At 52.9% G+C, this 27,236-nt stretch overlaps 13 protein-coding genes across 13 annotated transcripts; 4 read left to right on the top strand and 9 right to left on the bottom strand.

The window, feature by feature from the left end:
- Positions 1 to 123: 123 nt before the first annotated feature.
- Positions 124 to 1,437, bottom strand: BDW70DRAFT_162802 (alpha/beta hydrolase; the record flags this gene model as incomplete). The annotated part of the gene is made up of 1 exon (XM_073741192.1): positions 124 to 1,437. One exon carries the CDS (start codon positions 1,435 to 1,437, stop codon positions 124 to 126), a length of 1,314 nt encoding a protein of 437 aa, XP_073593034.1.
- Positions 1,438 to 2,006: 569 nt separating this feature from the next.
- BDW70DRAFT_142172 (uncharacterized protein) lies at positions 2,007 to 2,698 on the top strand. Its single transcript, XM_073737887.1, has one exon. It carries the CDS (start codon positions 2,226 to 2,228, stop codon positions 2,604 to 2,606), a length of 381 nt encoding a protein of 126 aa, XP_073593033.1. The 5' UTR covers positions 2,007 to 2,225; the 3' UTR covers positions 2,607 to 2,698.
- Positions 2,699 to 2,704: 6 nt separating this feature from the next.
- On the bottom strand, positions 2,705 to 3,593 carry BDW70DRAFT_142171 (proteasome subunit beta). The gene is made up of 2 exons (XM_073737886.1): positions 3,444 to 3,593; positions 2,705 to 3,381 (listed from the first exon to the last, which is right to left on the bottom strand). The coding sequence occupies exons 1-2, from the start codon at positions 3,467 to 3,469 to the stop codon at positions 2,760 to 2,762; spliced, it is 648 nt and encodes a 215-aa protein (XP_073593032.1). The 5' UTR covers positions 3,470 to 3,593; the 3' UTR covers positions 2,705 to 2,759.
- Positions 3,594 to 4,027: 434 nt separating this feature from the next.
- Positions 4,028 to 4,861, bottom strand: BDW70DRAFT_142170 (uncharacterized protein). The gene has a single exon (XM_073737885.1). It carries the CDS (start codon positions 4,829 to 4,831, stop codon positions 4,067 to 4,069), a length of 765 nt encoding a protein of 254 aa, XP_073593031.1. The 5' UTR covers positions 4,832 to 4,861; the 3' UTR covers positions 4,028 to 4,066.
- Positions 4,862 to 5,260: 399 nt separating this feature from the next.
- On the bottom strand, positions 5,261 to 7,251 carry BDW70DRAFT_142167 (MDR family MFS transporter). The gene is made up of 4 exons (XM_073737884.1): positions 6,915 to 7,251; positions 6,635 to 6,867; positions 5,995 to 6,568; positions 5,261 to 5,942 (listed from the first exon to the last, which is right to left on the bottom strand). Exons 1-4 carry the CDS (start codon positions 7,077 to 7,079, stop codon positions 5,310 to 5,312), a joined length of 1,605 nt encoding a protein of 534 aa, XP_073593030.1. The 5' UTR covers positions 7,080 to 7,251; the 3' UTR covers positions 5,261 to 5,309.
- Positions 7,252 to 7,650: 399 nt separating this feature from the next.
- BDW70DRAFT_99436 (uncharacterized protein) lies at positions 7,651 to 9,684 on the top strand. The gene is made up of 4 exons (XM_073745365.1): positions 7,651 to 7,986; positions 8,045 to 8,428; positions 8,479 to 8,887; positions 8,941 to 9,684. Exons 1-4 carry the CDS (start codon positions 7,708 to 7,710, stop codon positions 9,582 to 9,584), a joined length of 1,716 nt encoding a protein of 571 aa, XP_073593029.1. The 5' UTR covers positions 7,651 to 7,707; the 3' UTR covers positions 9,585 to 9,684.
- Positions 9,685 to 10,070: 386 nt separating this feature from the next.
- On the bottom strand, positions 10,071 to 13,222 carry BDW70DRAFT_170496 (uncharacterized protein; the record flags this gene model as incomplete). The annotated part of the gene is made up of 4 exons (XM_073742947.1): positions 10,071 to 10,845; positions 10,915 to 12,596; positions 12,654 to 12,966; positions 13,032 to 13,222. The coding sequence occupies 4 exons, from the start codon at positions 13,220 to 13,222 to the stop codon at positions 10,071 to 10,073; spliced, it is 2,961 nt and encodes a 986-aa protein (XP_073593028.1).
- A 1,859-nt stretch (positions 13,223 to 15,081) lies between these two features.
- BDW70DRAFT_170495 (flavin-containing monooxygenase) lies at positions 15,082 to 16,832 on the bottom strand (the record flags this gene model as incomplete). The annotated part of the gene is made up of 3 exons (XM_073742946.1): positions 15,082 to 15,428; positions 15,480 to 15,610; positions 15,658 to 16,832. The coding sequence occupies 3 exons, from the start codon at positions 16,830 to 16,832 to the stop codon at positions 15,082 to 15,084; spliced, it is 1,653 nt and encodes a 550-aa protein (XP_073593027.1).
- Positions 16,833 to 18,769: 1,937 nt separating this feature from the next.
- On the bottom strand, positions 18,770 to 20,746 carry BDW70DRAFT_170494 (FAD-dependent oxidoreductase; the record flags this gene model as incomplete). The annotated part of the gene is made up of 7 exons (XM_073742945.1): positions 18,770 to 18,796; positions 18,867 to 19,154; positions 19,205 to 19,267; positions 19,337 to 19,581; positions 19,629 to 19,897; positions 19,977 to 20,213; positions 20,718 to 20,746. 7 exons carry the CDS (start codon positions 20,744 to 20,746, stop codon positions 18,770 to 18,772), a joined length of 1,158 nt encoding a protein of 385 aa, XP_073593026.1.
- Positions 20,747 to 20,945: 199 nt separating this feature from the next.
- On the top strand, positions 20,946 to 22,033 carry BDW70DRAFT_162794 (glutathione S-transferase family protein; the record flags this gene model as incomplete). The annotated part of the gene is made up of 2 exons (XM_073741191.1): positions 20,946 to 21,050; positions 21,113 to 22,033. 2 exons carry the CDS (start codon positions 20,946 to 20,948, stop codon positions 22,031 to 22,033), a joined length of 1,026 nt encoding a protein of 341 aa, XP_073593025.1.
- Positions 22,034 to 23,423: 1,390 nt separating this feature from the next.
- On the bottom strand, positions 23,424 to 24,304 carry BDW70DRAFT_162793 (concanavalin A-like lectin/glucanase domain-containing protein; the record flags this gene model as incomplete). Its single annotated transcript, XM_073741190.1, has 3 exons — positions 23,424 to 23,567; positions 23,621 to 23,973; positions 24,145 to 24,304. The coding sequence occupies 3 exons, from the start codon at positions 24,302 to 24,304 to the stop codon at positions 23,424 to 23,426; spliced, it is 657 nt and encodes a 218-aa protein (XP_073593024.1).
- Positions 24,305 to 24,334: 30 nt separating this feature from the next.
- Positions 24,335 to 25,200, bottom strand: BDW70DRAFT_162792 (glycoside hydrolase; the record flags this gene model as incomplete). Its single annotated transcript, XM_073741189.1, has 2 exons — positions 24,335 to 24,849; positions 24,924 to 25,200. The coding sequence occupies 2 exons, from the start codon at positions 25,198 to 25,200 to the stop codon at positions 24,335 to 24,337; spliced, it is 792 nt and encodes a 263-aa protein (XP_073593023.1).
- Positions 25,201 to 25,730: 530 nt separating this feature from the next.
- On the top strand, positions 25,731 to 26,855 carry BDW70DRAFT_152669 (uncharacterized protein; the record flags this gene model as incomplete). Its single annotated transcript, XM_073739478.1, has 1 exon — positions 25,731 to 26,855. One exon carries the CDS (start codon positions 25,731 to 25,733, stop codon positions 26,853 to 26,855), a length of 1,125 nt encoding a protein of 374 aa, XP_073593022.1.
- Positions 26,856 to 27,236: the final 381 nt, after the last annotated feature.

Genomic DNA, 27,236 nt, shown 5'->3' with positions numbered 1-27,236 from the left:
GTACAGAGAATCCTGCAGTTGCCTGAGTATCTATGCATGGCACCGGCTCTAGTCTGAATGGGATATATATTTGTTGTTCTACGTCTATACACCCGATGGCAAGGAAATAACCAAGACCACCGTTTAATTCAATCTCATCCCATTCCCTAACCGGTCGTCCTCCCCATCGGGCACAAAATAGAACCTGCCAGGCCGACCGTGCCTCCGCAGCATCTCGTTGAGCAGATCCGACAATAAGAGCTCTTGCCATCCCTCACCCTCGTACTCTGACTCCGGGACAATGGGATCGTCTTTCACCACTCTGACAGCCAGGTCTGGCTCTTTGTTGACCGTTGGTACAATCGTCTGGACAGTTGAGATCGAAGAGGCCGGCGTGCGTGTGGCTTCGGAGTCATCAGAATGTTGAGAGGCGGCCCTTGATGCAGCGCTGGAACTTGACGATCGCCGGCCCGAAAATGCAGTACGTCGAGTCGATCGTGGCCTGATGTTTCTTCGTGGGCTTTTGGACTTTTTCCACTGGTCCAGCCTCCTTGTAGCGAGGATGGTGGCTTCCGACGATGGGATCGATGTAGTTGATACGGCGGACGAGAGAGACGGTGTCAGTAACGGGGTCTGAAGGGGGGTTTGCTCGGGGGTATCGTTGTAGCTAAGCAGAGGAACTTCGTCACTGGGCAAGTCGAAGTACGCAGGTGAAGCCTCGCAGGCAGACCGAATAAAATCCACTACGGCCTCGTGGTACCGATCCCCTACCGGGATCGCATGGGCACCTGGGTGCATCAACTTCAGCCGTCGAGAGCCTCCGATCTGTGCCTTGTCCACTGCGGCTACCATCTCTGACGGAACGACGGGGTCGAATTCACCCATGAAGTGTAGGAACGGCGTCTCGATAAGTGGCTCTGAGTAGAAGGCATTGAATACAGGGTTTGTTCCCATATAGGCGCCGTACGTGATGCCGAATTTCAGCGGCGGGTGGTTGAGGTTCTTGTAGGATTCGGGATATCGCACTGCGCCTGGAAAAGAGGCGGCGTATTCGTCGAATCTTTGTCTTCGTCTCGGTCCCTCTAGCAATGAAGCCATCATGGAGCCAACGACTGACCCCTGAGAGAAGCAGATGACTCCATCAAAAGGTCCTTCTGCCCGCAGTATCTCCGCCGCGATATCCAGGCTCTCGAGTAACCCGCGCGGCGGATCGTCTTCGAACAGCCGGAACCAAGCGTGCGTCTCAATCAGGTCTGGATCTTTGAAATTCTCTGCTCTCTCGCGCTGGATATCAGAGACGTAGTCGAGTCTATCCGAGACTTTGTATGCTATCGGGCCGGTTGGGAAGAAGAAGGTTGACCCAGGATATGCGCGTTGGATATGTTCTCGTAGCCGGACCGTCTTTCTCTCGAAGACGGGGCCCGTCTGGGTGTGCCCGTGAAAGAAGAGGATGCGCATCTTGTCAGAGAATGGGCGCGGTATGGTAGGTGGAATTGATGCTACAGTAGACAAAGATAAAAGTGGCCACTGCCGTGCCGGTATAGAATGAACCGGGGCTAGTCTATCTGTCTTCTTCGCAGCAGCGCTACAGCCACTTGGCGTGAATGATAAATTATATCTTCTAAAACGCCCACTTCTTGTGTCGGCGCTGTCAGCCATTGAAGTCAATCTGCTATATTGCTAGCTTAGACCTTGTACTCACGCCTGCTCTCTGCATCGGCCATAGGCCAGTCCAGTACTATATTGGCCCTACTCAAAGGATCCAGCCAAGGAAAGAAACTAAGGAAAGGGGCTTGCCATATGCAAAAATACCATACAATCCAGCCCCAGCTGCCTTTATTTTTTTTTTGCAAAGCTGCTTACCGCTCCCGTAATGAGCGCCGCTGGTTCTTGTAGGACCATGGCCACGACCACGCCGGCGACAGGGGTAGATACGCAGTGGGCCATGTGGCGCTGACACCACAAACCGCGCCGTTGCATTGCGTGAAGGATCTGGTCTTTCGTCGGTAATTCTCGACGCCCACCACGGAGGGTTGATGGGCAGCACCATGATCGCATCAAGACATTTCAACGGCCAGCCGGATCAGCTCAGCTTAGCTTGGTGACTAGACAGTTTCATCATTCTATGCAATCATAGCCTGGTTCTACATTTTCGACTGTCACCGACCCACCTACGTGCAGGCTGCAGTGAGCCCTAGGTCCTTTCTGCCTCGAGGGCCCAGGTGGCCAGAAACCTGCATTCCGCCATGTGGCCTGTCTGTTGCACGACGTCTCTTTCTCTCTTGGGGCTGGAAAGCCAGGTGCTGCTGATACTGCAATTACCATGCAGATGCCACTCGTCGACCCCCACTTGCACTATAGACCGACGGCATGATCTGATGCACATTGCGACGCACATTGCAGGAGCCCCTGCCAACAAGCCCCAGCGGAATCCCATACGCATACAGTGGTCGAGGCTCGCGGTTTCGCATGCACCTGCTCGCGAGGTTTGTCACTCGAGAGCAAGTACTCACGTTCTATTCCAAATATCCGCAGCCAACGACTGTCCCCAATACCCGAATTCCCGGATTACCGACGTCAAGAGGTCGTTCCGATACTCCAGAGGGTCCGGAATCGAAGGGTGCTGATAGCTGAACTTGAGGAAGTGTATCTAGTATCCACAAGCGTACGCGGGCGGCATGGGCCGGTAGGGTGGCCATTATGCTACGACACTAAAGAGTAATCCTTTCTGCTACGGCTCCAGGGTGCCAAAACCGATTACCTATGATGAATTAAACGACCTAATCCTTCTTCAAATCAACAAGCTGCTCGCTAACCCCCTCCCGCGTTACAACTAACATTTGTAGGTGATCTCCAACCTCAATATGCCGCTCTGTCGCCCCCGTATATGCGTCCCGCACCAGTTGCTGGGCCGTCTGTAAGCTCAACGGCTGTAGCCGCGGTACTTGGCTGTCCAGGAACGGCAGCATCAGACTGCTCGCCTCTCCGGCCGCACAGTGGCTCCGCTTCTCAATACAGCCAGCGGGGTCGTAGTAGTAGATCGCCCCCTGCCCGTCTGCGTCGATACCGGCAACCATCGTCTGCAGCTGGTAGGGGAAAAACCGCTTCTCGTAGAGCATGGTCGAGACCCGCTGCGCGCAGGCCCGCAGACTGATGTTCTTTCCGTGCTGGTACTTGTACATAGCTACGATCGCGTCGAGCCGCTCCTTTAACGCCCGTCCGTCAGCGGCAAAGCCAATGACGGAAATGACGATCGAACGGTCCTGGGCGTCCTGGATGGTGAAGACTTTGGGCTCATAGCGCGTGTTGATGTTGTAGCCTGCTGTTGAGCGGGTATCGCCGGCAAGGATGGCGAAATCTGGTCCTGAGACGCCTAATGTGGCGCCGCCGTTGCTGGTGTATCTGAATGATGTGAATAACGAGATTCACCTTGAACAGTAGTTTAGGGCTGGTAAGACGCTTACGGGTAGAATCTAGTTTCCTTAGCCATGTTGGCGCTTTCTGATGGATACAATGAGACAAGCAGAACGGAACAACTGTTTCGACGTAAGCCAAGGATGAACAGAATAAGCGCTAGCTGGAGGGGGAGTTGTGTGGCGCGGAGGGTAGGTGATGGTTCTGGCTAGAGGGTGCGAGAACAGTATACTGTATATATATGCCGCTCAACGGGCAGGCAGAAAGCAGTGCGTCAATCCGAATGGCCTGCTCGCCAAACGCTTGTCAGCACTAGTCCAGACTCAGAGAAGATACTGGCAAGAATCGATCGGCCGGCAGGCCCGCCGCGGCTGAACAGACTAGACGGAACAAGTTAGCATATACTAGAGCTGCTATTATAGTGGAGGAAGAGAGGACAAGACGGTGTTGAGTGGATACCAGAGATCCGCTCTTCTTTCATAAATTGATTAAGAATTAGAATTATTCTATCGGAGGGAGCAACCAAGAATAGTCTAAGATGATGATTTGTTTTATCTAATCATGGCTATTTATTTATTTAATATTATTTTTATTTTATTTTTATTTTTATTTTTCTTGTTCTGTCGCTCAGTCGGGCAAACGTGGATACAGCGCTGACTGAGTAACTGACATCTCATCGATCAAACACCACCCCAGAAGCCGCGTACAGATCCATCTGACCGGGCTCGCTCCAATCGGCCAGGGGATCCAACAGTACCGGCGGGGCCAGGTTGACAGCCGGAGGGTGGTGAGAGGCCAGCGAGTGCTGCGACAGAGGCTGCATCTGCACCTGCAGCTGCATTCCCATCCCCATCTGGAGCATCAGCTGGCTCGGAATGAGTCCGCACGTTCCAGACTGCCGATGAAAATTGCGCGCGGTCGAGCGCGTGAAGACCCGCCCGCAATCTGGACAAGGGTGCATTTTGGCCTGCCCGTTCTTCTCACGCAGATGGCGGCGATAATTTCCCACCGATGAGAATCTGCGCCCCTCGCAGCCGTGGTCCCAGCAGCGGATAGTTGCATCGGGGTTGGAATTAGAGTCCGTGAAGGTGGTCCTGCTTCGGGAGGGCTCCTGACCCTGACCGGGACAGCCTGGAAGGGGTCGGGCTGTCCCGACTCCGCAGGGCTGTTGGCGTCGAGCGGGTCTGCGAGGGTCAGAGCCATGATTCAGATTGGGGCCGTTGGGTGGGCCTGCGGTTGGGCGGTGCTCTGGAATTAGACTGAGGCTTGGTTCATTCATTCGGTATCCAGATTGCGAGGTCAGGGTCCACGAGGGTGGATGCGCTGTTTGTGCGCGAGGAGGTGCGGGTTCTGGTGCTTGTGGATGGTGCAATATGCTAGACTGTGGTGGCGATGTGTATCGTGGGTACGTGTTCTCTGTGGTCTCAATCTCGTTCATCGTCGGGTAGTGGTCTGCAGGATGTATCCCGAGGGAGTCTGCGTAGAGATGCATGGTGCTCATAGTGTTCATGGTGTCTTTCGTGATTAGGGTGTCCAAGCTGGAGTTAGTGAGTAAAATAGTGAAGTTCAAGTCGCAGCACTGAATAGCAGGCAAGACCACAGCTTTTGGCTCTTATAGACCGTTGGCAGGAGCTGGAGGTCATCACATCGCCGGATCTGCAGGCTGGGCCTTTTAGACCAACAGTGGGGACCCTTTCTTCATTCTTCACCGATCCATCAGCTCATCTGGCGCTCGTGATGGAATCAGGTCGCTGCTTGGACTAGGGTAAGCGCTAATTGCAGCTGAGGTTGGCTGACGAAGGTCTGACAAACGGGTCGTTTACACTACTTCGGCATGTAGAATATGTTCTTTAATTGCGATTAATCTAGTCAAAGTACCATTGCAGTTTAAGTAATAATAAGGTAGCGAGTAAGATCTACTTCTTGGGCGGCGTTACCCGTCTCCATTCCATCCCCAGAACGCCAATGATGGACGCTGCGGCCAATCCGATCGAAAGGTACCAAGTCTTGACGATGGCCTGGTTGCACAGGTCCATAATAACACTCAGGGACTCGGCGGGCACCAAGTTACGGATCTCGCGGTTTCCAGTAGTCAGCACGGTTTGCCTGTCGATCTGAGGGAATCGGCTGCTGACGCTCGAGGAGAGCGTGCCGGTATAGATCGTGTCCGCGGCCGAGAGCGCGATGGTCCCGCCCAGGGTCTGGGCGAGCACGATCAAGGAGACGCCGATGGGGATATCGTTCATTGGGAGGATGGTCTGCGCTGCGACGAGAGTCTGTTGAAGGGCGCATCCAAGACCAACACCGGCTGGGACCTGGAAGCCGAGAACATGGCGGATGGGCGAAGTATATTCCAACGTGGACAACAGACCCATTCCGACGGAGAGGAGCGCGGTAGCGATGATCATAAAGGGGACATAGTGGCCGATGACTGGCGTCAGGATCCCGCACAGCGTGGTGAAGACGACGGCGGCGGCGATAATGGGCAGCAGCTTGACGGCGGACGAGATGACTGAGAGATCCTTGATGACCTGAAGCCAGAGGGGCAGCTGTTGCATGTTAGCGAACACATTCTTTCTAGTCCGGAGGTAGTGCACGAACGTAGTATTCGAGAATGAAGCCGGTTCCAGAGGTGCAAAAGGAGAAGAACATGCCAAAGGCGATACTTCGCTGGCACAAAATCCTCATTGGGACCAGCGCGTCGTCTCCCTTTCTCTTCTGCACCAGCATAAAAGCGACCATGATAACGCCAAAGAGGACGAAAAGGACGATTATCCGAGCATTCTTCCACGAGTATTCCTTGCCGCCCCAGAGCAAGGCCAGGATCAGGCAGAGGATCGAGGCGAGAAAGAGACTGAATGCAGGGAGGTCCAACATTGCGATGCGGTCCCTCCATGTCTTCACATTCGTTGTCGGGGGGTCCAGCTTGAGCAGGAAGACGGTGATGAAGAAGGTCGGGGCGGACATGATCGGATTGATGTAGAAGATCCATCGCCAGGTCGTCCCGTTGATGATTCCTCCTGCCAACAGAGGGCCGCAGATGAAGGCGATTCCATTTACCGCGCCGAGGATGCCGTTGAAGACGGCGACTTTAGCCCGGGGGACCGATTGCGAGAGGATCGTTAGGGCTCCAGAGAGGATGCCGCCTGCGCCAATGCCTGCGATAGTTCGGCCACTGAACGAGAGTCAGCGAGCTACTTTTTCTTTCTTTCTCTTAATTTTTTTTCGCTGTCTGACTTACAGGATCAGGGCAATCGAATTGGGTGCGGTTGCGCAGATGATAGAGCCGATCTCGAACAGCAGGAGAGCGCCCAAGTAGACAATCTTGACTGGCAGCATGGAATACAGCCGGCCGAAGACAAGCTGAAAGGCACAGTCGGTGAACAGGTACGCAGACCCGTACCAGCCAATGTCCTGCAGCGACTGGAATTCATCGGTGATGGTCGCGACCGCAGTGCCTAGCACCACCTCGTCCTGATACGCTCAGCGGGAGACTCCCCCAGACCGGAGGCGACACTTACCAGAGCAACCTGGAAGACCGACAGACACAGGCCGACGAAGATGAGTGAGAATTTCAGATGGCCGACATAATGGACCTCTTCCTCCTCTTCGCGCTCTTCAGATGGGGTGGAGGTACGCGCACTGAGCTCGTCTGGCGTGAGCGGCGGGGTCTGAGTCTTTTCCATGGCGAGGTGTCGAAATCTGAGAGGGAAGAAGGGCTGACAGGTCGCTACATCATGAAAGAGCGAGAGTCGAGGTAGGTAAAGTACAAAGGGACTGGTGAGCAGGCATCCTGAGGTGCGCGGCGAGAGACGGTGTTGGTCCGTTAGGCAGAGACCGGTGCGTCAGCAAGCTCACTTTTTTTTTTCTTTGTTTTTCTTCGCAGGATGTGCAGGACGAGTAAGGTAACATTGGCCAATGCCGAGATGTTTGCAGAAATGACCCATCAGTCTTACCTGCAAGGGGACTAGAGGCCTGGCTTTGGGGGCCAGACTGCCAGAGCCTGTCAGAACGCTTCAGCTGAAACGAGCCCTTCTTCAGCCTCAGGGGGCCTTACTAACTCGTTCATTATGCATTTTGCATCGGTAGTCAGCTTACCATTACCGTTACCGTAAAGTTTATACGTATTCTAGAAGGGTCATCACCCGTTCAAAGGATGCACCAAGGAACACTAAGGAACGGCCCCGACCAGCTGGCGGGATCGAGCCATATCAGCCACCCCGTAAGCATGGACTATACAACACCAAACATCTATATCTGGAGAGGAAGGCTCTTGTCTGCAGGACAGTAATCCAGCACACCGACCTTGTCAAGATGATCTTCACCCCTCCAGTCTGGGGCCCCGATATGATGGCCATTCCGGCCTCCTGCCCCATCCACGAGTTTCTCGTCAAACGAGACAGCCATCATCTCTACGACTGGTCAGAGGAGAAACCAGCATTGGTTTGTGCCGTCTCTGGGCAGTCATATACCATTAAGACCATTGCGGACCGGGTCGACGCCCTGGCGCGCAGCCTTGGCCGTGAGCTCGGGTGGTCTCCCAACTCGGGCTCGCCATGGAGTAAGGTCGTTGGAATCTTCAGCTTCAACACGGTAAGAGAAGCTCAATTATGCAGGGGAGCAGGCGCTCAAGTTACTAACCCATTTGCAGCTTGATTTCCTCATTACCTCGTGGGCGATCCACCGGATCGGCGGCATCTGTCTGCTGATGCACCCGACTAGCTCAGCCGCGGAGATCAAAAGGCATATTGAGCTCACAGAGTGTCGAGTTCTCTTCACCTGCCGCTCATTGCTGGCGACTGCTAACGAGGTGCTCGCCGAGAGCAAGGTCCAGGAGCCGGGGGTCTACTTGCTCGATCTGCCAGAGGAGCTCGGGAAGAAGCCATCCCTTCCCGATCAGGGCCAGCAGACAGCGGAACAGTTGGTCAGCGCAGGCGCGGCTCTACCGTCAATTGATGCACTAGAATGGGCGGAGGGACAAGGCAAGGAGCAAGTGGCATATCTATGTCCAACGAGCGGGACATCTGGTCTGCAGGTATGGCTTAGTTTAAACTGCGGCTCGAGGAATCCGCGCTGACTGTGAAGAAACTCGCCATGATCACGCATTACAATATCATCGCCAATATCATTCAGGCGACCACGTTTGAGGCTGGCCCGAAGAAGGGGCGCACCGAGGTTGCCCTCGGGTTTCTGCCTCTCAGTCACAGCTACGGGCTGATCCTGGCACACTTGACGGCCTGGCGGGGGGATACCTATATCCTGCATGCACGCTTCGACATGCAAGCCGCTCTGGCGTCGATCGAAAAGTACAGAATCCAGCGCCTCTATCTTGTTCCTCCGATCATCTCTGCTCTCGTCAACAACCCCTTTCTCCTCGATCTCTGCGACACTTCCTCGGTCACTTCCGTCGTGACCGGCTCAGGGCCCTTCGGGCCCCGGTTGGCAGAGGCGTTGAGCCGCGTGCGGCCATCGTGGCAAGTGCTCCCAGGATACGGTAAGCTCAGGATGATAGGTAACGAATGTGCCATATCTAACCAGTTGAGAAAGGACTCACTGAAACTGCCGTGATCATCTCCATCACCGACCCTAACATCACGTACCCTGGCGCAGACGGCTGTCTCGTTCCAGGCGTCGAAGCGCGACTCATCAACTCAGAAGGCAACGAGGTAGAGGCGTACAACGAGCCCGGCGAGCTGCTCCTGAAATCCCCCAGTATCATGAAGGGGTACCTCGGACAGGAGACAGCCACCCGAGAAGTCTTTGACGAGCAGGGCTGGCTCCGCACTGGCGATATCGCTGTCTTCCGGCTGACAGGCCAAGACGGCAAGGTTACTCCTCAATTGGATATTGTTGACCGCAAGAAGGATATCATGAAGGTCAAGGGACTCCAGGTAGCACCGGTAGAGATCGAATCGCATCTGGCGACGCATCCTGCTGTGGCTGAAGTAGCCGTTGTCGGAGTCCGCGATGAGGACGCTGGCGAGCGGCCGTATGCTTTCATCGTGCGCTCTCCCAGAGCCATGGCCGATCTGGGTGAGGAGGCGCTGAAGGCCGATCTCAACCGCCACGTGGAGGCCACCCTCAGTGAGCCGCACTGGCTGCGCAAGAACATCCGGTTTGTGGAGGAGTTCCCCAAAAGTAGTAATGGGAAGCCGCTCAAGTACAAGTTGAAGGAAAATCTCGCGGTTTAGTCTCCAAAAGTTGATCTCACTGCCTGTTGTTGATATGTATTGGTACATATGAGCGCATCATGACGATAATGGAAGACCTAACTTGCTGCTGGTGCCTGGCAGGTCCAGAAATAAATGTAAAACAGAGTCTATAACTGAGATTGCACTTATACTGTAGTGCCTAAAACAGATCAGGCAACTGTAAGTCAACCCTGAACGTCCCACAGACCATGGAATTTGGGTAGTTGGCTCAGGGTGGCACTGTTGAGGCCTGACGACTGCGAGTCCTGGACCAGGTGTGAAGGCTTGATCAATGGAATATACATATAATTTGCATAGTAGATGTGAATCTGTAATGACTCCTAAATAGTCGTATCCCTGAAAGACAAGTCCTGCCTTTCTGAACAACACAGGAAATCGATGGGGTTTTCTCATTCGAGACATAAGATGGGCGTATATTTGGTCTACTAATATTCTATTAAATGATATACAGTATATATTCTAATCCTATACCAAATCCACCAGCTCTTGACTGACTAAATGGGCCTCCCCCAGCACTCCCTTAACCACTAAGACCAACTCATCGATTTTGCCTAAGAACGAAATGTACGCGGCCAGTGCAACGCAGTAGCTCCGGTAGTTCTCATCACGGATCATCTCCGCATCCAAAACAGGAAACTCATCCAGATGTGTCTGCGTCTGCCAGTGCTCCAGCGCGCGGCGGACCAGCGGTGTTGGAAGAATTTCGGGCGGCGCGTCGCCGGTGCGAAGTGACTGCTCGGCCACGCCGAGCACAGCCATGATTTCGCCGATACAGCGATGATCGAGCATACCCATGTGGTTGGAGAGACGGTCTTTGTAGCCTTGTGGGAGGGACGCTGATGCGACGAGCAGTCGAGCGAGGAGACCGTTGATGGTGTGGCAGATTTGCTTGACTTGGCCGAGGCTTTCAGAGTCGAAACGAGAACTGGAAAACTCAAACCGGAGATTGAAGATTGGCCCTTCGAGAAGCACCAGTGACTCGGTGAGTTCGAGCCAGATAGGTTCGGTGATAGCTCTGCCCTCGTCACCGACACGGCCCCAGCAGGAGAGAAGAAGGGCGTAGTGATCGGATAGGGTGCGGAGAGAGCGCGAAAGCGAGCTGCAAACGTGTCGTGCTGCGGATGGGGGACGAGGCAGGATCTGGACGATCATCGCTGCTGCAACTCCAATCAGCACGAGGAGTAGACGTCGCCAGAAGACCTGGTAGCCGACGCCGGGGTTGCCATAAGCAGGGTTGTGTCTGAACAGGAGATATCGTTAGGTTTGGCAGGCATATAGGGTTTGGGATAGGAGGGAGACAGGAACTTACGTGTCAACATAGCTGTAGGCCACCACTAAGAGAAACGTTGCAGCACTCATAATCCCCCCTTGAAGGAACGCTGGCGGGAGATAGAGCCGCACCCAGAGGAAAATCGCCAGCAAGACAGCCAGAGCTGCCGACACGCCGTACGGATTGCCTGGTCCATGGCCAGAACCGATATACCAAGCGAGCAATCCCAGGACTCCTCCAGCGATGGTGCCAATCAGTCGGGCAAGCACGGCAAAGGTGAAGTCGGCCATATAGACCAACAGACCTGTCTGCGACATAATCAAAGCCCAGAGGCCCCTTTCCCGATAGAAGAACCCAGCAGTGTTTGGAAGAACAGCGGCGATGGAGACGGCGATGGTGACTACCACCATGCGCAGAGCAAACAAGCCCTCATCACACGTTAGCCAGTGGTAAGTCCCGAGGATCGCCTTGCCCAAGGGATGACGTGTCCGGGGCCGGTATCCGCGGCGGACACGCAGCTTGTCCTGCGCAGTCTGCGTGGCATCCCCGGCCGGATCCTGGTCGGGGCTATCGTCGTTTGTGGGTGCCATGACAGGAGCCTTGTCCTTCTTCCCAACGAGCCATCGACCCGCATACTTCAGGCTCGTCGGTACATAGAACCGCCTTCGAGACGCTTTGGGAAGAGCGCTCGACATACTTGACAACAGAGCCGCCGTCTTATCCATTGTGTTGGCCATGTGTTCTTGGAAGTTCATGCAGATGATAATCCCTGCCAGCTGGTCCGCCTGGTCTGCGTGGTTGTGGTGGTCTGGTTTGTCGAGGGTCGGCCCATACGCCCTGATGAGGGATTCAGTCATGTCAGCCAAGAAGGCCACTTTCGTTTGGAGCAGTCCCTCGAGTACTGTCTTGGTACGCTCTTGCAACTCCTCATGTGCTGCCGGGGGGGCCTTGTGGTACCAGCGTTGGCGGTCGACAAACTGAAGGCATTCGCCAATAACGTTCAGTCCATCCAGGCAGGTTTCCGTCGCATTGATGCTCAGGCTGATAAGCTTGCTGGCGATGTCTTCCGGGATCGAGTGGTGTTGGGTGTATTGCAAACCCTTGATCAGCTCTGCGAGCTGCGAGCGGTGGTGTGCGCCAACCTTCCGGTCGTTCTTCTCATCTATACCGTCCTCATCCTGGTGAATCGACGGGTCCTTCAGTTCGAGCTCCTGGGCCTGAATCCGTTTCTCGACGGTCTCCTTGTGTAATTCCGACAGTGTCAGTATGGCAGCGACGAGTTGGCGGACCGGCTCTTGGAACGTGGTGACCACCTCTGCACCCCAGCTGCCGATATGGAAATCAAGCGGCAAGAACCCAAACGAGGGTTCCAGGGCCCGGTAATGGGCAATAATCTTCATCCGCCGTTTTTGAAGCTGTTGCGGACCAAGCTGGTCGGAGGTCCTGCCCAGGGCGGAGTGAGAGAGCTGCAGCGAGGATTTCAGGAGCTCAAGTAGTCCCTGCATGTCCTCTAGGATCATGTCTGAGGTGGAACGGGGAAAGAATAGGATGGAACAGACGGCACCCAGCCCTACGGCTGTGGCGGACGGTTTCACCAGTGGTAGCGGCAGGGTCCCGTTGAAGGAGGTCAGAATGGGGCCGTAGCAGAGAAACATATCGGTAATAATGATCCCAAAGATGGAGGTCAGAGTAGCCTTGGGGTTTGCTGCTCGCAGTCGTGCCTGGCGTTTATTTTCTTAATAACGTGACAACCTTATGCGTGCTGGAGGATGACATACCATGAAGTAAATAAAGAGGCATAGCATACTGTAGAAGATCACAGTAACCCGCGCATCCAACATCCACCCATTATAAACCAAGCGCTGAGCGATACCGTTCGCTGAGGCGCCTGTCTCCTGCGCTTCAGCTGTGGCAGCCTGCTGAAGGGCGCCTACTCTTGCTTGCCTCTCTGCTTCCGGTCTGGCGGCCAGCGCCGCCTTCATCGCGATTACCCCCCATGCCCATGCAAGACAAATTCCGACGAACAGCGAGAGTGCTCCAAGGATATACACGAAGAGGACACCGGCAGGAGGGAGGAAGAAAAGGACCATGCTGCGAGCGATTGTGAGCATTGCGCTGGCGCTGTCGTAGCGCTCCAAAAAACTTGCATTACTCACCAAGCAAAGAACGTGGCCTGGCCAAAATCAGTCGCGACGGGATCGATGAAGATCAACAGAGAGGCGACCCAAACAGCCACCCAGCAGCGAAAGAAGATCTTGAGCTCGCGCGCGTTGAAATGGTCCAGAAATGCGGGCAGACGGCGTCTGCGACCAGACCCGGCCTTTCCTTCCAAGGCGGCGTCGGCCATTGATATGTTAAACGAGTGCAATCGCTCAGAGAGCAGAGGTGAAAGGGGGGCAATAGCTTTAAGAAAAAAGCAAGAAAGGGGAAGGGAAGCAGCGAAAAGATGGGAAAGCCAAGGGTATGATGCAAATAGTCCGTGGATCGACATGCATAAGTCCAATAAGTACAAGGTTATGTGCATAACTGCCCTATACACTGATCTGTTCCAGGATCCACTCGACCAGAAGTGAATACATTGTCTTAGATGATGCAAGGTTTTTGCCCTAAACAGTCTGATCATTTTACACAGATTCAGAGAATCCGAGGATCAGAAGCCAATATTGAAAGAGTAGAAAGCCAAGGTGAGGGTAAGCTTCATCTCTGCGTATGGGGCAGCCGCTCAGTCAGCCTTCTATCTCTATAGAATCGGCAGCTTACTGCCAAATTAGATTGCGTGCACAGACATGAATTAGACAGGGCGTTCGAAGTTGCCGAAGAAATGTAGAGGGCACGAAGACAGCGATTCTCTGATTACTACTTGGTGATGGACGAGCCGGCTAGTCGCTTTCTTTCCAAATTCGTATTTACGGCACTGAGCCGTCCTGACCTTTCCTACAAATCTTTGCAGTTTGTCGTGTTATATCAACAGGAAATAGACTGCCCCCACGATCGGGCGGCGGTGTGTTCACTGCAGCGATACTAGTACAGGGGAAATGACCTTTTGGTTCGGACAGAGTCTTGTCGATGGCTTCTGAGGTGGGGGTCCATGAAACCTGGCTGGTGACTACACGTAGGGTCCGATTCGAGGGATATTCTAAAGTTGTAATGTGCGCAATGGCCTTGGGTCTGACGAGTATGAATGACAGGCAGCAGTCTCCAGATAGGGAGAAGGCTCTCCGATTATCAGCGACGTAGCTGCGCAGAAGAGGGAAGACGGAGTAGTTACCGCGACGTCGGTGTGATGAGAAGTAGACGGTTGGTCCGTTGGAATATGCTACTGTTTTGCTCATTCTGGGTTGATCTGCTTTCTGTGGACATAGATCTCTCGCCAGACCGTCGCCGCTAATGCGCGAAAGGGCACGGTGCAAAACTCTGCAGTTGCTTGCTGGTCTTAGAGATCCTCGAGATGGAGACAATGGCGTTCAGTAAATGAATAGAAAAAGCCGTTGTATTGTGGCTTAGTGCTTGAGGCCAGGATACCCTGCCGAAAGGTAGCGGGTGTCGTTGCAGCAGTAATGCAGAGACACTTAAATCAAGGCATACTTGCATCCATTAGTTTCTTTGGACGCCTAGGGGTCTCTTAAGAACGTACCAGGAAAAGAGGAAAAGGTAAACTCCACGTCCTCGAGGCTTACTGGTATGGCCAGCAAGGGTTTTCGGATTGGTGGTGACGAGAATAGGCACAAACAGTTTCTACGTCGCCTCAATGGACGGCATCGAGGCATCCGCTTATTTAAATAACCCGATATAATCAAACAACATTAACCGCGAATGATGACGACTCTAGGACCGGTAAGGTCCTCTTATACTACAATGCTGCCCCCTTCGTGTATTGTGGTCGGGAGAGCGCAAATGACTATCTGGAGTGAGGCTCTGTAAATAGGACCGAAGGACTGGTGTATATGCGTACTCTGGTATTGAGCTTGATATCCTCTGTTTCCGCACAGCACTAGATCAGCGAGAGCTGCGGAAAAGCTGTGCTTCTAACAGGTTGATACGCAATTAAGGAGTCCTCTATTCCTCTTGGCCATCAGATCTCGAGCCGGGGATGCAGAAAATCTTGACCCCTGCTGGGACCAAAGCAGGCTAGTCCTTTACTATCCATCGGTATCATGAAGAAACTAATAAGGTTAAGCAGACCGTGAACTGTCTCAATGTTGAGACCTACGAATCGACACCATCCTTGTCGCAGTCAGCCCGCTTCCTCACATCAAACCCCTTCCAGCCGTCGAGCGTGGCCCGGCATTCCGTCTCGTAGTTCCCAATACCTTTGACGTAAGTCAAGAACTGTCGTGGCTGGCCGGGCACGTTGGCCGCCGTCCACCACGAGTCCGTTTCCGCGGCCAGCGTCTTGCTCCCTACTTCTAGGATCATCCGTCTCCAGCCCTCTTCTGCTTCAGCCGTAGCCTCAATGCGTTCAAGGTTCTCCACTCTCATTTTAGCGATCGCGTCGACGATGAAGTCTATCTGGCATTGGAGGACCGTGGGTCCGTTCGCGATCACCGTTGGTGCTGATGTCGCCCTTTAGCTTTGTTGATATCATACAACGTATAGCAACTGACCTTGGGGGCTGTAGCTTAAGAAGCAGTTCGGAAACCCATGAACCAGGATCCCGAGGTAGGTCCGGATTCCCTTCGCCCAAATGTCCTTGATATAAAAACCATCCTTGCTTTGTATATTCATCGTTGCGACCCTGGAAGGCTGGTTAGAAATCCTTAGTAGTGGAAGGATATTACGTACGATCCCGTGAAGCTCTCAAAACCAGTCGCACAGACGATGCTGTCAAACTCCCTGTGCTTCCCTTCTGCAGTCTGTATACCGTGTTCAGTAAACTTCTCGATCGGCGTCTGGACCAGCGAAACAATCTCTACATGATCCTGGTCCAACGACTCGTAATAGTCAATTTCCAGCGGCGACCGTCGCGTCAGTATCCAGAACGGCGGATCAAGAGGCACCATCAAGTTGCGTTTAACTGGGTCTTCAATCCGTGCGCGGGTCTTCTTTGCCCAGAAGTCATAGGCCATGCGCGATGCGTGCTTGTCAACGCGAATTTGAGGGTAGTTCCCAGCTCCGAAATGGAAACCGCCGGTTCTCCATAGCTTCTCATAGTACTCATTCCGCTCGCCCTCTGACACATCGTATATACCCTTGGTCGGCCGAGAGACGGGAAACCCGATGGGCGACTTCCTGCTGGCGTCAAACAGAAGCTCATAGTAGGGTTTCCAGCACTCCTCTTCCGCTGGCATTATCGGCCGGTTCCTCATTGGGAAGCAGATGGGAGGCCGGCGCAGAAATAGCGTAAGATGGCTGGCTCTCTTGGATAACTCCTGTACCAATTGAACTCCTGTGGCTCCGGCTCCTATCACCGCAACGCGTTTGCCGGTCACATCGACACCTTCGGGCCAGGCTGCCGAGTGGAAGACCTGGCCCTTGTACTCTCCAAGGTCAGGAAAGCCCGGGATGTATTGTCGGTGAAGGACGCCGGTAAAGAGGCACAGATACCGCGCAGTGGCAGTGTGCCCGGCCTCAGTAGTCACGGTCCACTGCAGCCCGGTCTCGTCCCAGGTTGCGGAATTGACGCGGGCATTGAATTGAATGTCTTTCTTCAGATCGAGGACCCTATCGGCGTGGGCAAAGTAACTTCTGATCTCCTCACCCTTCGGGAATCGTTCGGTAAAGTAGAAGTCTTTCCATACCTCGGGGATGCCCAACTGATAATAAGGCCATTCTGAGTCGACACGGAGTCCAGGGTAGCGATTCCAGTACCAAACGCCTCCCAGGTCGCCCCCAGCCTCGAAGACTTTCACATTTAGGCCCAGCTGACGAAATCTGTGAAGTCCATATACGCCGCTGAACCCGGCGCCGACAATGATCACGTCACAGTGGAACGTTTTGTCCTCCTGGAAGGAGCCCATTTTGTGAATGAGCAACTCCACAAGAGGTCTTTAGTCGAGGTCTTAGGGTAGTATTAAATGATCCGTGGGCTCGTCGGTCTTTTTCGGGGTAGCCCCTTGCCATGCTTTTTTTGTGGCACAGAGAGGTGAATAGGAGAGGGAATGACTGAGTGAAAGACTGACAGGAAAGAAAGTCTAAAGATTGCTTCATGGCCTTATCCTTTTATAAAAGGAAAGAAATTAATCAAGATAATTAAATAATGGATAAGACTTTATTTAAAAAATTAGCTGATCGTTAAACGGGATAGAATCTGATTGTTTCTCTTGGGAACGAAAAGAGCCAAGCACAGCAAGACGTACTGTTGGCTCCTGTGGATTCGGTGCCATACTCTTCAACCTGATATACGATAATTCAAGGAAATGACTCTAGTGAAGCACTGCTGCAACTGTGGTCTTTACATGCGTCGAAAGGAGCCGCCAGTCGAAGAGCCGTACATGGATTCGACCATAAGCGTATTCGTAAGCATACTAGTACAGCCAGAGGCCCGCTGCTCCAGTTCACTGACCCATGCTTTCCCTCCCAATCCGCTATTTTCATTATACATCTGTATAATCACAGATAGGTGCATCATTTAGTAACTGTTGACACCAGGAATTGGCAGATGATGGGTCGCGAGGCGAAGGAGTTGTGTCTTCCTCTTGCTCTGCGCTCATCGGGTCGGGTATAATAGCGAAGTAAAAAAAGCGGCCAGTCAGATCCAGCACAAGCTTAGAGAGGGCTTGTTTTTGGACGTTTGAATGAACAGAAAACAAGTCCTACTCTCACCAACTGTCGTGCTGCCTTTACGAATGGCTTATGGGCCCTATGTTGGCACCGTAAGATATACGCTTAAGCATGATCTGATGAATAGCCGAAGGAACGTGGCAAGGATTCTCTGCTCACAGACTTTTTCAACTGTTTTCTCAGTGTATGAAGACTTGAGTGAGAAAGCATACCCCCTGTGCTCGTTGATGAGCGTAGGTTGCCGCGGCTACAGGGCTCTTTCAACTACTATGATTAGTGCCGGTGGCACAGAGGTGATTTTGAAAAATCTCAAAAAGCCCGAACCATTAGGCAATAAATATGCCGACGGACAGTACATTATACCTCGTACGATTCCATCATAATTAGTATTCGGACCGTATGCTTGGTCACGCTGCTGTGTTATGCACTGGGAAGACTACTCCGTGAAGCTTCTCCCAGATTTTCTTTCAGATAAATAAGCAAAATTATCTACCAGGAAGCTGAAGTCGCCATACCCATATCTCTGTACGTATACAGTTCCGCTTATTTCTACTTCCAGTTGCACTCGGCATTTTCCTGCGATTGCGAAGCCCAATAGGAATTACCTCTACCCTATTAGGGCAGAAGCCGTAAAGTTTCAGTAATTATCGCTTGTCTCAGGGTGGGCTACCTGCTCACAGACCACAACGGCCGAAGGGTCAAGTGGCTATAATACAATTCTGGAGGATGTATTAAAAGCTGAAGATTCATTATTGACCCGATCTTATCCGGTATTATTTTCGAACACCCCGTGATGCTAGCGTCAAGTTCGAGTGGTAAACTCTGAGTTTCGAGGATGGGTTCTATTCCGTGCAACCAACATTCGATATGCCCTTGGCCGGGGGTGGTCTAATTTCTTGAGCTGGGCCTCAGATCCGACGTGACTAGCCATCGTGACGGCATTAACATGCGAAAGTCTACCAAAGTGGGATGTTTGGAAGAAAATTGTATATGCTGTTGGTCAACGTAAAGAGAGTGAGCTTGCATCGAGTCCTTCGACTAAATAGGACATGATAGGAGGTCCATGGATAGATATATAGCTCGCTTCCTCTATTTCGACCGCATTCTGTACACAATACCTACCGCAGCCGCCAGAACCCCCACTGCAGGAAGGAGGAAAAGGCTTCATCTCTTCTCAGGGTTCTTCCGACTCCTTGATTCTCTGCTAGGCGAGGCCTGCATCCAAAGCAGGCAAGGGAAGATACTCAGGCCAGGGACTATCGTTGGAGAACCTTTGCGTAGGCACTAGCTTTGACACTGTCACTGACCAAGGGAACAACGTATTGAGCTGCGAGTTTGTACAGCCATGTTTCCTGAGCTTCGTATCGTGTGATTCGTCCAGACATGTTCACGACCGCGTCGGTCCGCGGTCGCTGGCGTGCGTGATACTCCTCGAATGCAGCGGCCAGCTGTTCAAAAGACGGCATTGGGTGCGCTTTGAGTAGAGGAACCAGGATGTTGGTGAAGTGGGCGATCCCTTCAGTTGCCAGATTCCCGCCCAAGCCCGGATTGATGGTGGCCTGTCATAATTATTAGCTGGTCGTCAACCTATAGGGCGAGCTCGGCCAACCTTATGGACTGCATCGCCCATGAGGACAATTCTGTTGTGGTTCCACTGCTTCAAAACCCCTTCCTCTAGCGGTACCAATGTGGCTTTCACCCGGGCTTCTCAGAGTTCTCATATTGTATAGCCGGGGCCCACGTTGGCGTCATCGAACTCTTCTATCAACGCTTCTGCATCGACATCGCTGAACCGTGGGCAGTTTGGAGTCCTCGACACGGCGGCGGCCTTGACAAAGAGAAACCAAAAGACCAACCCGTCAACTCCAGCAGCTGCCACGGCTGAGAACTGGTTATAATAGACATTGTGAACTGTCCCGTTGGCAAGAAAAGGGCTTTTCTGATTGTTGGAGACACCAAAGATACAGTTATACTCGCTCGTAAATCCTGCTGATATTAGGCGTCTGCTAGAGCGAACAGCCATTCCATCCCACCTTGAACAAGTTCGATCGCGAGTCGTGGGTCTTCCTTGCCAATGCGCTCGGCCATCAGCTGTCGCATTCGACTATGTATCCCGTCCGCCCCAACCAGGATATGGCCGTGGTGTGTCGTGCTGTCCTGCGTGGTGACGAGCACTCCGTCGGTGGTCTCCTCGTACCCGACAATGCCGTTCGACGCATGCAATCTCAACTTGTCTTGGATATGGTCATGGAGGATCTTCAGCGCTTCGGATCTTTCCATGAAGACAATGGGGCGTTGGAGGCTGGCGCCGTCAGCCCACGATCAAAACCTCATACACATTCTCTCTCCCTCTCCCTCCCTATATTCGGAGTGGTACCGACATGTTACTAATCTCTGCAAGAACGTGCGACTCCTCAAAACAGCGGCCATGCTCATCATAGTGTATCCGGTCCCGCAAGGGCACAACCGCCCTCCCTATGTCCTGCTGTACCCCCAGCTGGTCCAATATCCGTAACGCATGAGGGTGTAATCCAATCGATGCTCCTAGCTGCGGCGCAAACTCGCCTTTTTCAAACAGCTCATAGTCGATCCCAGCACACTCGAGAGCCAGCGCCAGGCTAGCGCGCTTCCCGCAATAAGGATCTTGAATCGTCCCTTGTCTAGGGTTGGTTTCTCTATTGGAGTGAAACAGTCGGATTTGCTCAGGAGCTGTAGGATTGCGGGAGTAAAGAATCAGTCCAAAACGATGGTGCACAGTTTTGCAGTAGGCCGCGGCCGCAGGGCAAAAACCAAGCCTATAAATCAGTATCACGGCCTGAAGAGCTCTAAAGAGTCCGGTGTCTCAAAGTGTCAACGGTGCCATTCACTAAGCCCTATTCAGCCCGTCCTTGGAATGCGCTATCTATGTTATGTAATCCTGCACAATGGTGTTCATCAAAGCTCTCTATATTCTCTTCCTCAGAGGAAAGCCTAAAGACTGATCTAGCATGGTAATGGAATGAGTTCTTGGAAGCAGTGCCGTGAAGATGTATCTGTGCCTGTTTGAGTGTCACCGGTATATATTTTCTGTACTATGCTCATGCCTCCACTTCATTGGCCGCGAAATCACATTAATATCATACTATGGCATGACAGACACCATATTAATCATCGCGTCTTCATTGTAGCTCTATTTGATGGCAGTCAAAAGTAGGCTTTTTACCTGCAGAAACACTTGGAGGACAAAGGGGTATTTGTCCTGAACGGGCCGAGGCTTACCAGCAAAGCGGGGACTGCGGGGCACATTAAATAGACCAGAAAATGCCCAGATCGCAGGTCGCTGGACGAGACTGAACAAGTTATCCCTCACAATGACTGCCAACTCTCCGATTATCCTGTTCCACTATCCTCACTCCCCATTCTCGGCCCGGGTCCTCTATTATCTTGCTCTACGAGGCATCCCCTACGACCAATGCGTATATACCCATAGCCCCCCTCATCTCTCTCATCCATCATTCGTAACCTGACCCATGCACAGATTCAACCGCAGATATTACCGCGCCCAGACCTCGCTCGTTTAGGCATCCTGTACCGCCGTATCCCGCTGCTCTCTATCGGTCGTGATGTCTACCTTGACACCCCCCTGATCCTGCGGACACTCGAGCGGGCCGCTGGCGCGCAGCCGTCGTTCGCCTCGACGGCGACACTTGAACAACGAGCCCTGGAACAGTTGCTGGGCAAATTTACCCTGGACACTAGTCTCTTCAAGTATGTTGTCCAGGTTCTCCTTCCCAAAACACCGTTGATCCACAACCAAGCGTTTATGAAAGATCGGGTGGATATGATGGGCGGCGGGCCTGAGTTTGATTTCGGCCACTTTGTACTCGCCACTCGACCGGACGCTATCATTGAGGTGAAGAACGCCGTGGAGATGTTGGAAACCACACTACTTGCGGACGGGAGGCAGTGGCTCGCGGGCACTGCCGTGCCCAGTCTGGCAGACATCGAGATGGTGTGGCCGTTGCACTGGCTCTTCTCGACGCCAGGCGCTCTCCCAGAAGAACACATCTCGGCACGCCAGTTCCCCAAGGTGTTTGCCTGGGTTGGCAGATTCGAAGCAGCCGTGGGCCAGGCCCAGAAAGCCCTGCGTGCCCCGGAGACGCTCTCTGGTGAGCGAGTTGCAGAAATATTAAAAACTGCCGCGGCGGACGAGGCGGGGGATCTGGTGGATTCAAGCGACCCTTTAGTTCAGGCACGCGGTCTTCATAAGGGACAGCTGGTGCAGTTATGGCCCGCCGATACTGGGTCGAGACATAAAACCGTAGGCAGACTTCTCGGGCTGACGGACAAGGAGATCACGATTGAGACAACCGAGGGAGAAGTGTCGGTTCGGGTCCATGCTCCCAGGCACGGTTTCCAGGTCGCCCCGCTTGCATCGGAGAAGGCAAATCTTAGTTAACGCCCTGGATTTTTATCCTGGTTCTGGGAACGTCATCAGTCTCGATCGTGTATAGAGCCTTTTAGGTACGCACAATGTGGGTGGTCCGCTGTTTGAATGTAATACATGCCATCACCCGCAAGACCATCCTAGACAAAAGCATGCCATATAAGCAACGACTATTTGATGGCAGAATATACGTTCGTTTCGGTGGCATACGGCCATAATTTACCGATCTCTGAGAGTGTCAGATCTAGTATTCTTTTCGAGTTGCAACGTGGGCAAGCCTCATGCCGTCGGCCTCCATTTTGGGAACGCTTCATAGCCACACCAATATACCGGGAGCTAGCGAGCCGTATAATAAAACTCCCAACGTCGCCATGCGTGGATTCATAGGTCGATGTCGCTGCAGACAATTTCATGGGCTTGAAGATTGGGGGGAAGAGCGTCAACTTCAATTAGGTTTTTCAATCACTTCACTCACCAGTTTACTGGCGATCTAACCAGGTAGCGACGGATTGAAGCGTCAAAGATCACCCTGTTCAAGTAGGGAAGTAGGGTCCAACTGTACTGCTTGACGGATATCTTAAGCTCTGATACCCTGTACCCATAACTGGTAAAGTTGTGCTGTTAGGCTGCAGTCTTTTGCACAGCAGGCCACGCCGCATAGCATGACACTTTTCTCCCTGCAGTTCGCTTATCGAGGCCGTCACCTGCATATATATCTACAGAGCGAAAGTTTTCTAGGGCCTTATTAACTGTCCTGATGGGAAAACACTGCCGTTGCAGTTAGAGGGTCGAGAAGGCTGCAGTGCCTGGTGCTCAGTCAGCTCCACTACGCCCTCATCATCCCCTGATAAAAGACGAACCAATACATTGTAGAGGCAGACTATAGATCACCCATCTCCTGAGGGGTTTGAACAGCTTTGAACGAGTTTCAAGTTAGTTTATCCTTTGTCAGGGTTGCGGACAATGTGCCGGCCTGCTGCGGTGATTCAGCGAGTCTAGAAGATGGGCGAACGAATGGGCAAAGCGGGCTCTGTCGGGCCCTGTTGACTAGGTACTTGGGAAATTTGCTATTCAAAGATGGTAGAAATATGCGGTAAAAGGCAAAAATGGAGTACGCGAAGAGCAGGAAACTATTCTGTTTAAAGCAAGTATACCTACCCTACAGAGTTGGATCGCGGACGCTGTATCAGCAAAACCTAAGACAAGTATTCGGAGTTCTGGATTGCTTTTTGATTACATCTGTAGCCCTGTTCGACTGGTCTTGTCTCATCGATATGGTCCTGGCGTTTAGGCTTCAAATCTCGTCTGTTCGAGCCACGCGAAATCCGCTGGGACCAGACATGGATAGCCCCCTCCTGTACTGTAAAGTCCAAAGAAGGATCCCAGTAAACGACGAGATCCCTTAAGCAAGGAGAGAATTTGAGAACGAGGTCGCGTTCTTGATTGTTTTACCCTCGTCCAGACAGTACTGCAACGTATATTGAGTGGGCTCAGCTCGAATGTAGAGCCTCACGGGCCCAGTGGCCGGAGCTCCAAATGAAGTCTCCTAGACGCCCAGGTCAGCGCACTGCAAGCTTGATATCAAGATCATGTGCTTACCACTTGGGTGTTATTTGTGCCTTGTGCCTGTAAAAGTTCGCGTAATGAGGCAGCGATTCCTAATTCGTCGTCACACTGTCGAACCCCAATCACCTGATGGGACGCCTCCGAGAGCCATAGAACGACACCTGATTCTGTTGTGGACGAATTGTCTGGATAGAATTCTAGACTGGTGCTCCAGACTGCGCTAAGGGAGACCTGCTTCTGGAGATAGGTAGTCGGTGTCGTTACCTGGGTGAGGTTGTAGGCGTTCCCCCATATCCTGAGATAACCGGGTCTCTCATGAAGCGAGTACTCCTGCTTGTAAGGCGTTCGAATAGTGTAACAGCCGATGTCCAGTTTATCCTCGCTTCCTTTTTCAAAATCAAAATGTCGACCCAGGAACGAGGACGGGAGAGATTGTATAAGCCAGGCTACGTCATAATCACGGGTCTTCCCAAGTGTCTGGCGTCAGGAACGTTTCTCAGCCTTTATGAAGGTTCTTCATCAGTACTGTAAGCCAAATCCAAAGGTAGCCTACGTACCTAATTGCGCGACTCCATTATTGGGTTGTACACCGAGAAACACGGCCCACCAATTTCCCTTCTTGTCTTCTACCAGGTCGGCATGGCCCGTATGCCGTATCGCAGAGCTGGACAGGCTTTTCACCATTGGGTTATGCGGGTTGGATTCCCACGGACCCATGGGGGAGACGGTGCTTCGGTATGAGAGTTCCTAGTGGCTATCGCTGTTCGTCCCCCCGGCCGCAGTCATCAGGTAGTACGTCCCGTTGATCTTGTATACGTGGCCTCCCTGGGGCCAGAGAACGGTGACGTTGACTAATGGTTGCGGTTTGGTCAGGGATCGGCCGGTGTCGAGATCGATCTCGCCCGTCCAGCATCGGACGAGGTCGCTGGTGAACTGTTGCTTAGTGTTGCCTAGGTACACCTTTCCGTCATCATCCCAGAACAGGTCCGCCTCGAATCCAGGTCTGTCGGAGTAGACTGGGTCCGACCGGTTGCTGGATTCGATGTCGTCGGTCCAGACATAGAACCTTTTGGGGAAAACATTCCCGCCAACACCGTCGTTGAAGGTACCGAATTTTCCTTGTTCCCCTCTGTCAACAGGGTGCGCACTAACATCTATATGTTGGGTTTCACTCACCGGACGAGATGTAGTGTCGATTGTTTGTGGTATCGATTGTTTGTGGTATCGATTGTTGTGGTATCGAATGGTAGATGCCCATACACCTGCACGAACATGCTATCTTAGCAAGGAGCTCCTCTCTGTACCATTGAAATTTATTTTGCGCCATCCCACTCACCGAGTGACGAAGGAGTGCCAAACATGGCCAGTTGGCGCAGTCGAGTGAGGGCATGGTTATGGAGCGTCCAATTGATGAGGTCCTTGGAGTGATAGATGGCGATGCCTGGAGTGAACTCCAAGGAGCTGACGACGAGCCCGTAGTCATCTCCCACCCGGACGGTCGAAGGGTCTGGATTGAACCCTGGAATGATAGGATTGATGTACGCAGCAATCGGATAGCAGAAGGCCAGAAAAATGACCAGGAGGCTGTGAACCCCCCTACAAAGCAGCATCATCCTTGCTCGTGCTCGCTCGAGTCTGCCTGCAGGAAAAAATCGTGCTCACGGCAACCTGCCATCCATCTTTTATACGAACTCCCCCTTTCTCCTTCATTTTGCCTGCCGTAGTTTTCTTCCCTTTCCGCGCGTTGTTGTAGGCTGCGGTCCGGTACTTAGCCCGATCCCCACAACCCGAGGGGCCCGGGGTAAGTATGGGGAAACGCTCCGACATCGGGGAGAGCTATGGACAGAATGGTGGGAGGGGCCTCAGCTAACACCGGAGTAGATTGGGCTTGAATGCCCCGGGTGCTTCTTCTCTTACGTTGGCGTATAAAAGTTGATTTTGCGGGAACGGAGACCGAAAGTGCCAGGCGAACCCGACAGTGGAAGCGGACTACAAACATCCACCATGCTGAAGGTGAGGCAACTTTCGCAGTGACTCCCGAATTATTTCACTGACCTGGCTCCAGGAATCAGTGATACGAGCATTTGTCTTCCTTGCGGGCACCCTCCGGGTGGCTGCAACTGTGGGCGATGTCCCCGGCATCATGGGCCCGATCCCCCGTGTCAACAGCATAGCGGACGTCGACACCTCCAAGTATTTCAAGCAAAAACCCGGCGATTTCGTGCATCCAGGTCTTTGGCACACCCACGACGACCTTGAGCGGGTCCGCAACAATGTGCTTGCGAAAAAAGAGCCCTGGGCCTCAGCTTACGAGAAGTTCAGTGCCGACCCCTATTCTCAAGCAAACTATACCATGCAAGGCCCCGCGACGGTCCTCAGCAGAGGCGCAATTTCAAACTACACCTCGTTTACGCACGACGCAAGGGCTGCTTGGCAGAACGCTTGGATGTGGTACATCACGAAGGACCAGGCACACTGGGACCGTAGCACCACGATCCTGGATGCCTGGGGCTCGAATCTTACCAATATCATTGGCACCGACCGCTCGCTCTTGATTGGCCTGGAGGGCGATATCTTTGCCAACGCAGCTGAGATCATGCGGTGGGAGGGAAACTGGACGGAAGCCGGTGCCAAGTGGCAGGGTGGCAGTGGTTTCAGCATTCAGCTCTACTGGCTCTTTTCGCGCCAGTCCATCCCCATTGGCCAGGCGAACTACGGCATGGCGAGCATCAAAGCCCTGTTGAGTTTCGCCGTGTACCTGAACGACGTACAGCTCTACAACTATGCAATGGATGCATTCATCCAGGATAACTGTGCTGGCTTGTTCGCGACCTATGACTCCTCGACGGGCCAATCCATCGAGGCAGGCCGGGATCAAAGCCATACAATGTCTGGACTCGGCTGGGCTGCGTATGCAGCTCGCGTGGGCCAGAGTCAGGGTGTTGACCTGTACAAACTCGGGGGCAATCTGCTTCTGAAAGGGGCCGAGTATGCGGCCAAGTACAATCTCAATGAGACTGTTGAATACGATCCCAAGTGGTATAGATGCGAGGCTGTCCTTGTTAACGGACCCTGGGATACAATCTCTGAGTCCAAGCGCGGCGTCACCAATCAGAATCCCATCTGGGATATATTCTACTACCAATATGTGGTCAAGCGGAAACTCAAGGCACCCTGGACAACAAAAGCCAAGAATGCAGAAGGATTCGAAGGTGCGATTCCGGGTGATGACCATCCCAGCTGGGGAGAGCTCATCTGGGCCTACTAGGATATAGGTCTGGACGTATCCTAATCATCCGGGGGGTAGCACCTGGAGGGATATGTTGCTAGCTAGATTGTACATGATTCTACATGGAGCGGAATCCTGTCTCCTTGTATACAATATCTCCATCCGTACTTGTACGTATAATGTGCTTGTACTACCAGCTGCAAAAAGATTCAAGTACAACGCTTTGAGCTTGACCATAGACAACGATATATCCCCATAAGATTGTCATTTATGTTAACGGCAGCAATGGCTAGCCTCCAGCAGAACAATTCCCACGCACTAACTCTCCACGCCAAGAATACTACTGAGACCACACACTAGACTACCCCACCGAGACCGATACAGCCTCAGGGAGCTCCACGACGCGTATCCGCTAAGGGT

The sequence above is a fragment of the Aspergillus foveolatus genome (assembly GCF_047715535.1).
Source record: "Aspergillus foveolatus strain CBS 279.81 unplaced genomic scaffold BDW70scaffold_56, whole genome shotgun sequence".
In the NCBI taxonomy this organism is placed as follows: domain Eukaryota; kingdom Fungi; phylum Ascomycota; class Eurotiomycetes; order Eurotiales; family Aspergillaceae; genus Aspergillus; species Aspergillus foveolatus.
The sequence above is the reverse complement of the archived record's forward strand: the minus strand, read 5'-3'. Positions and strand labels throughout refer to the sequence as shown.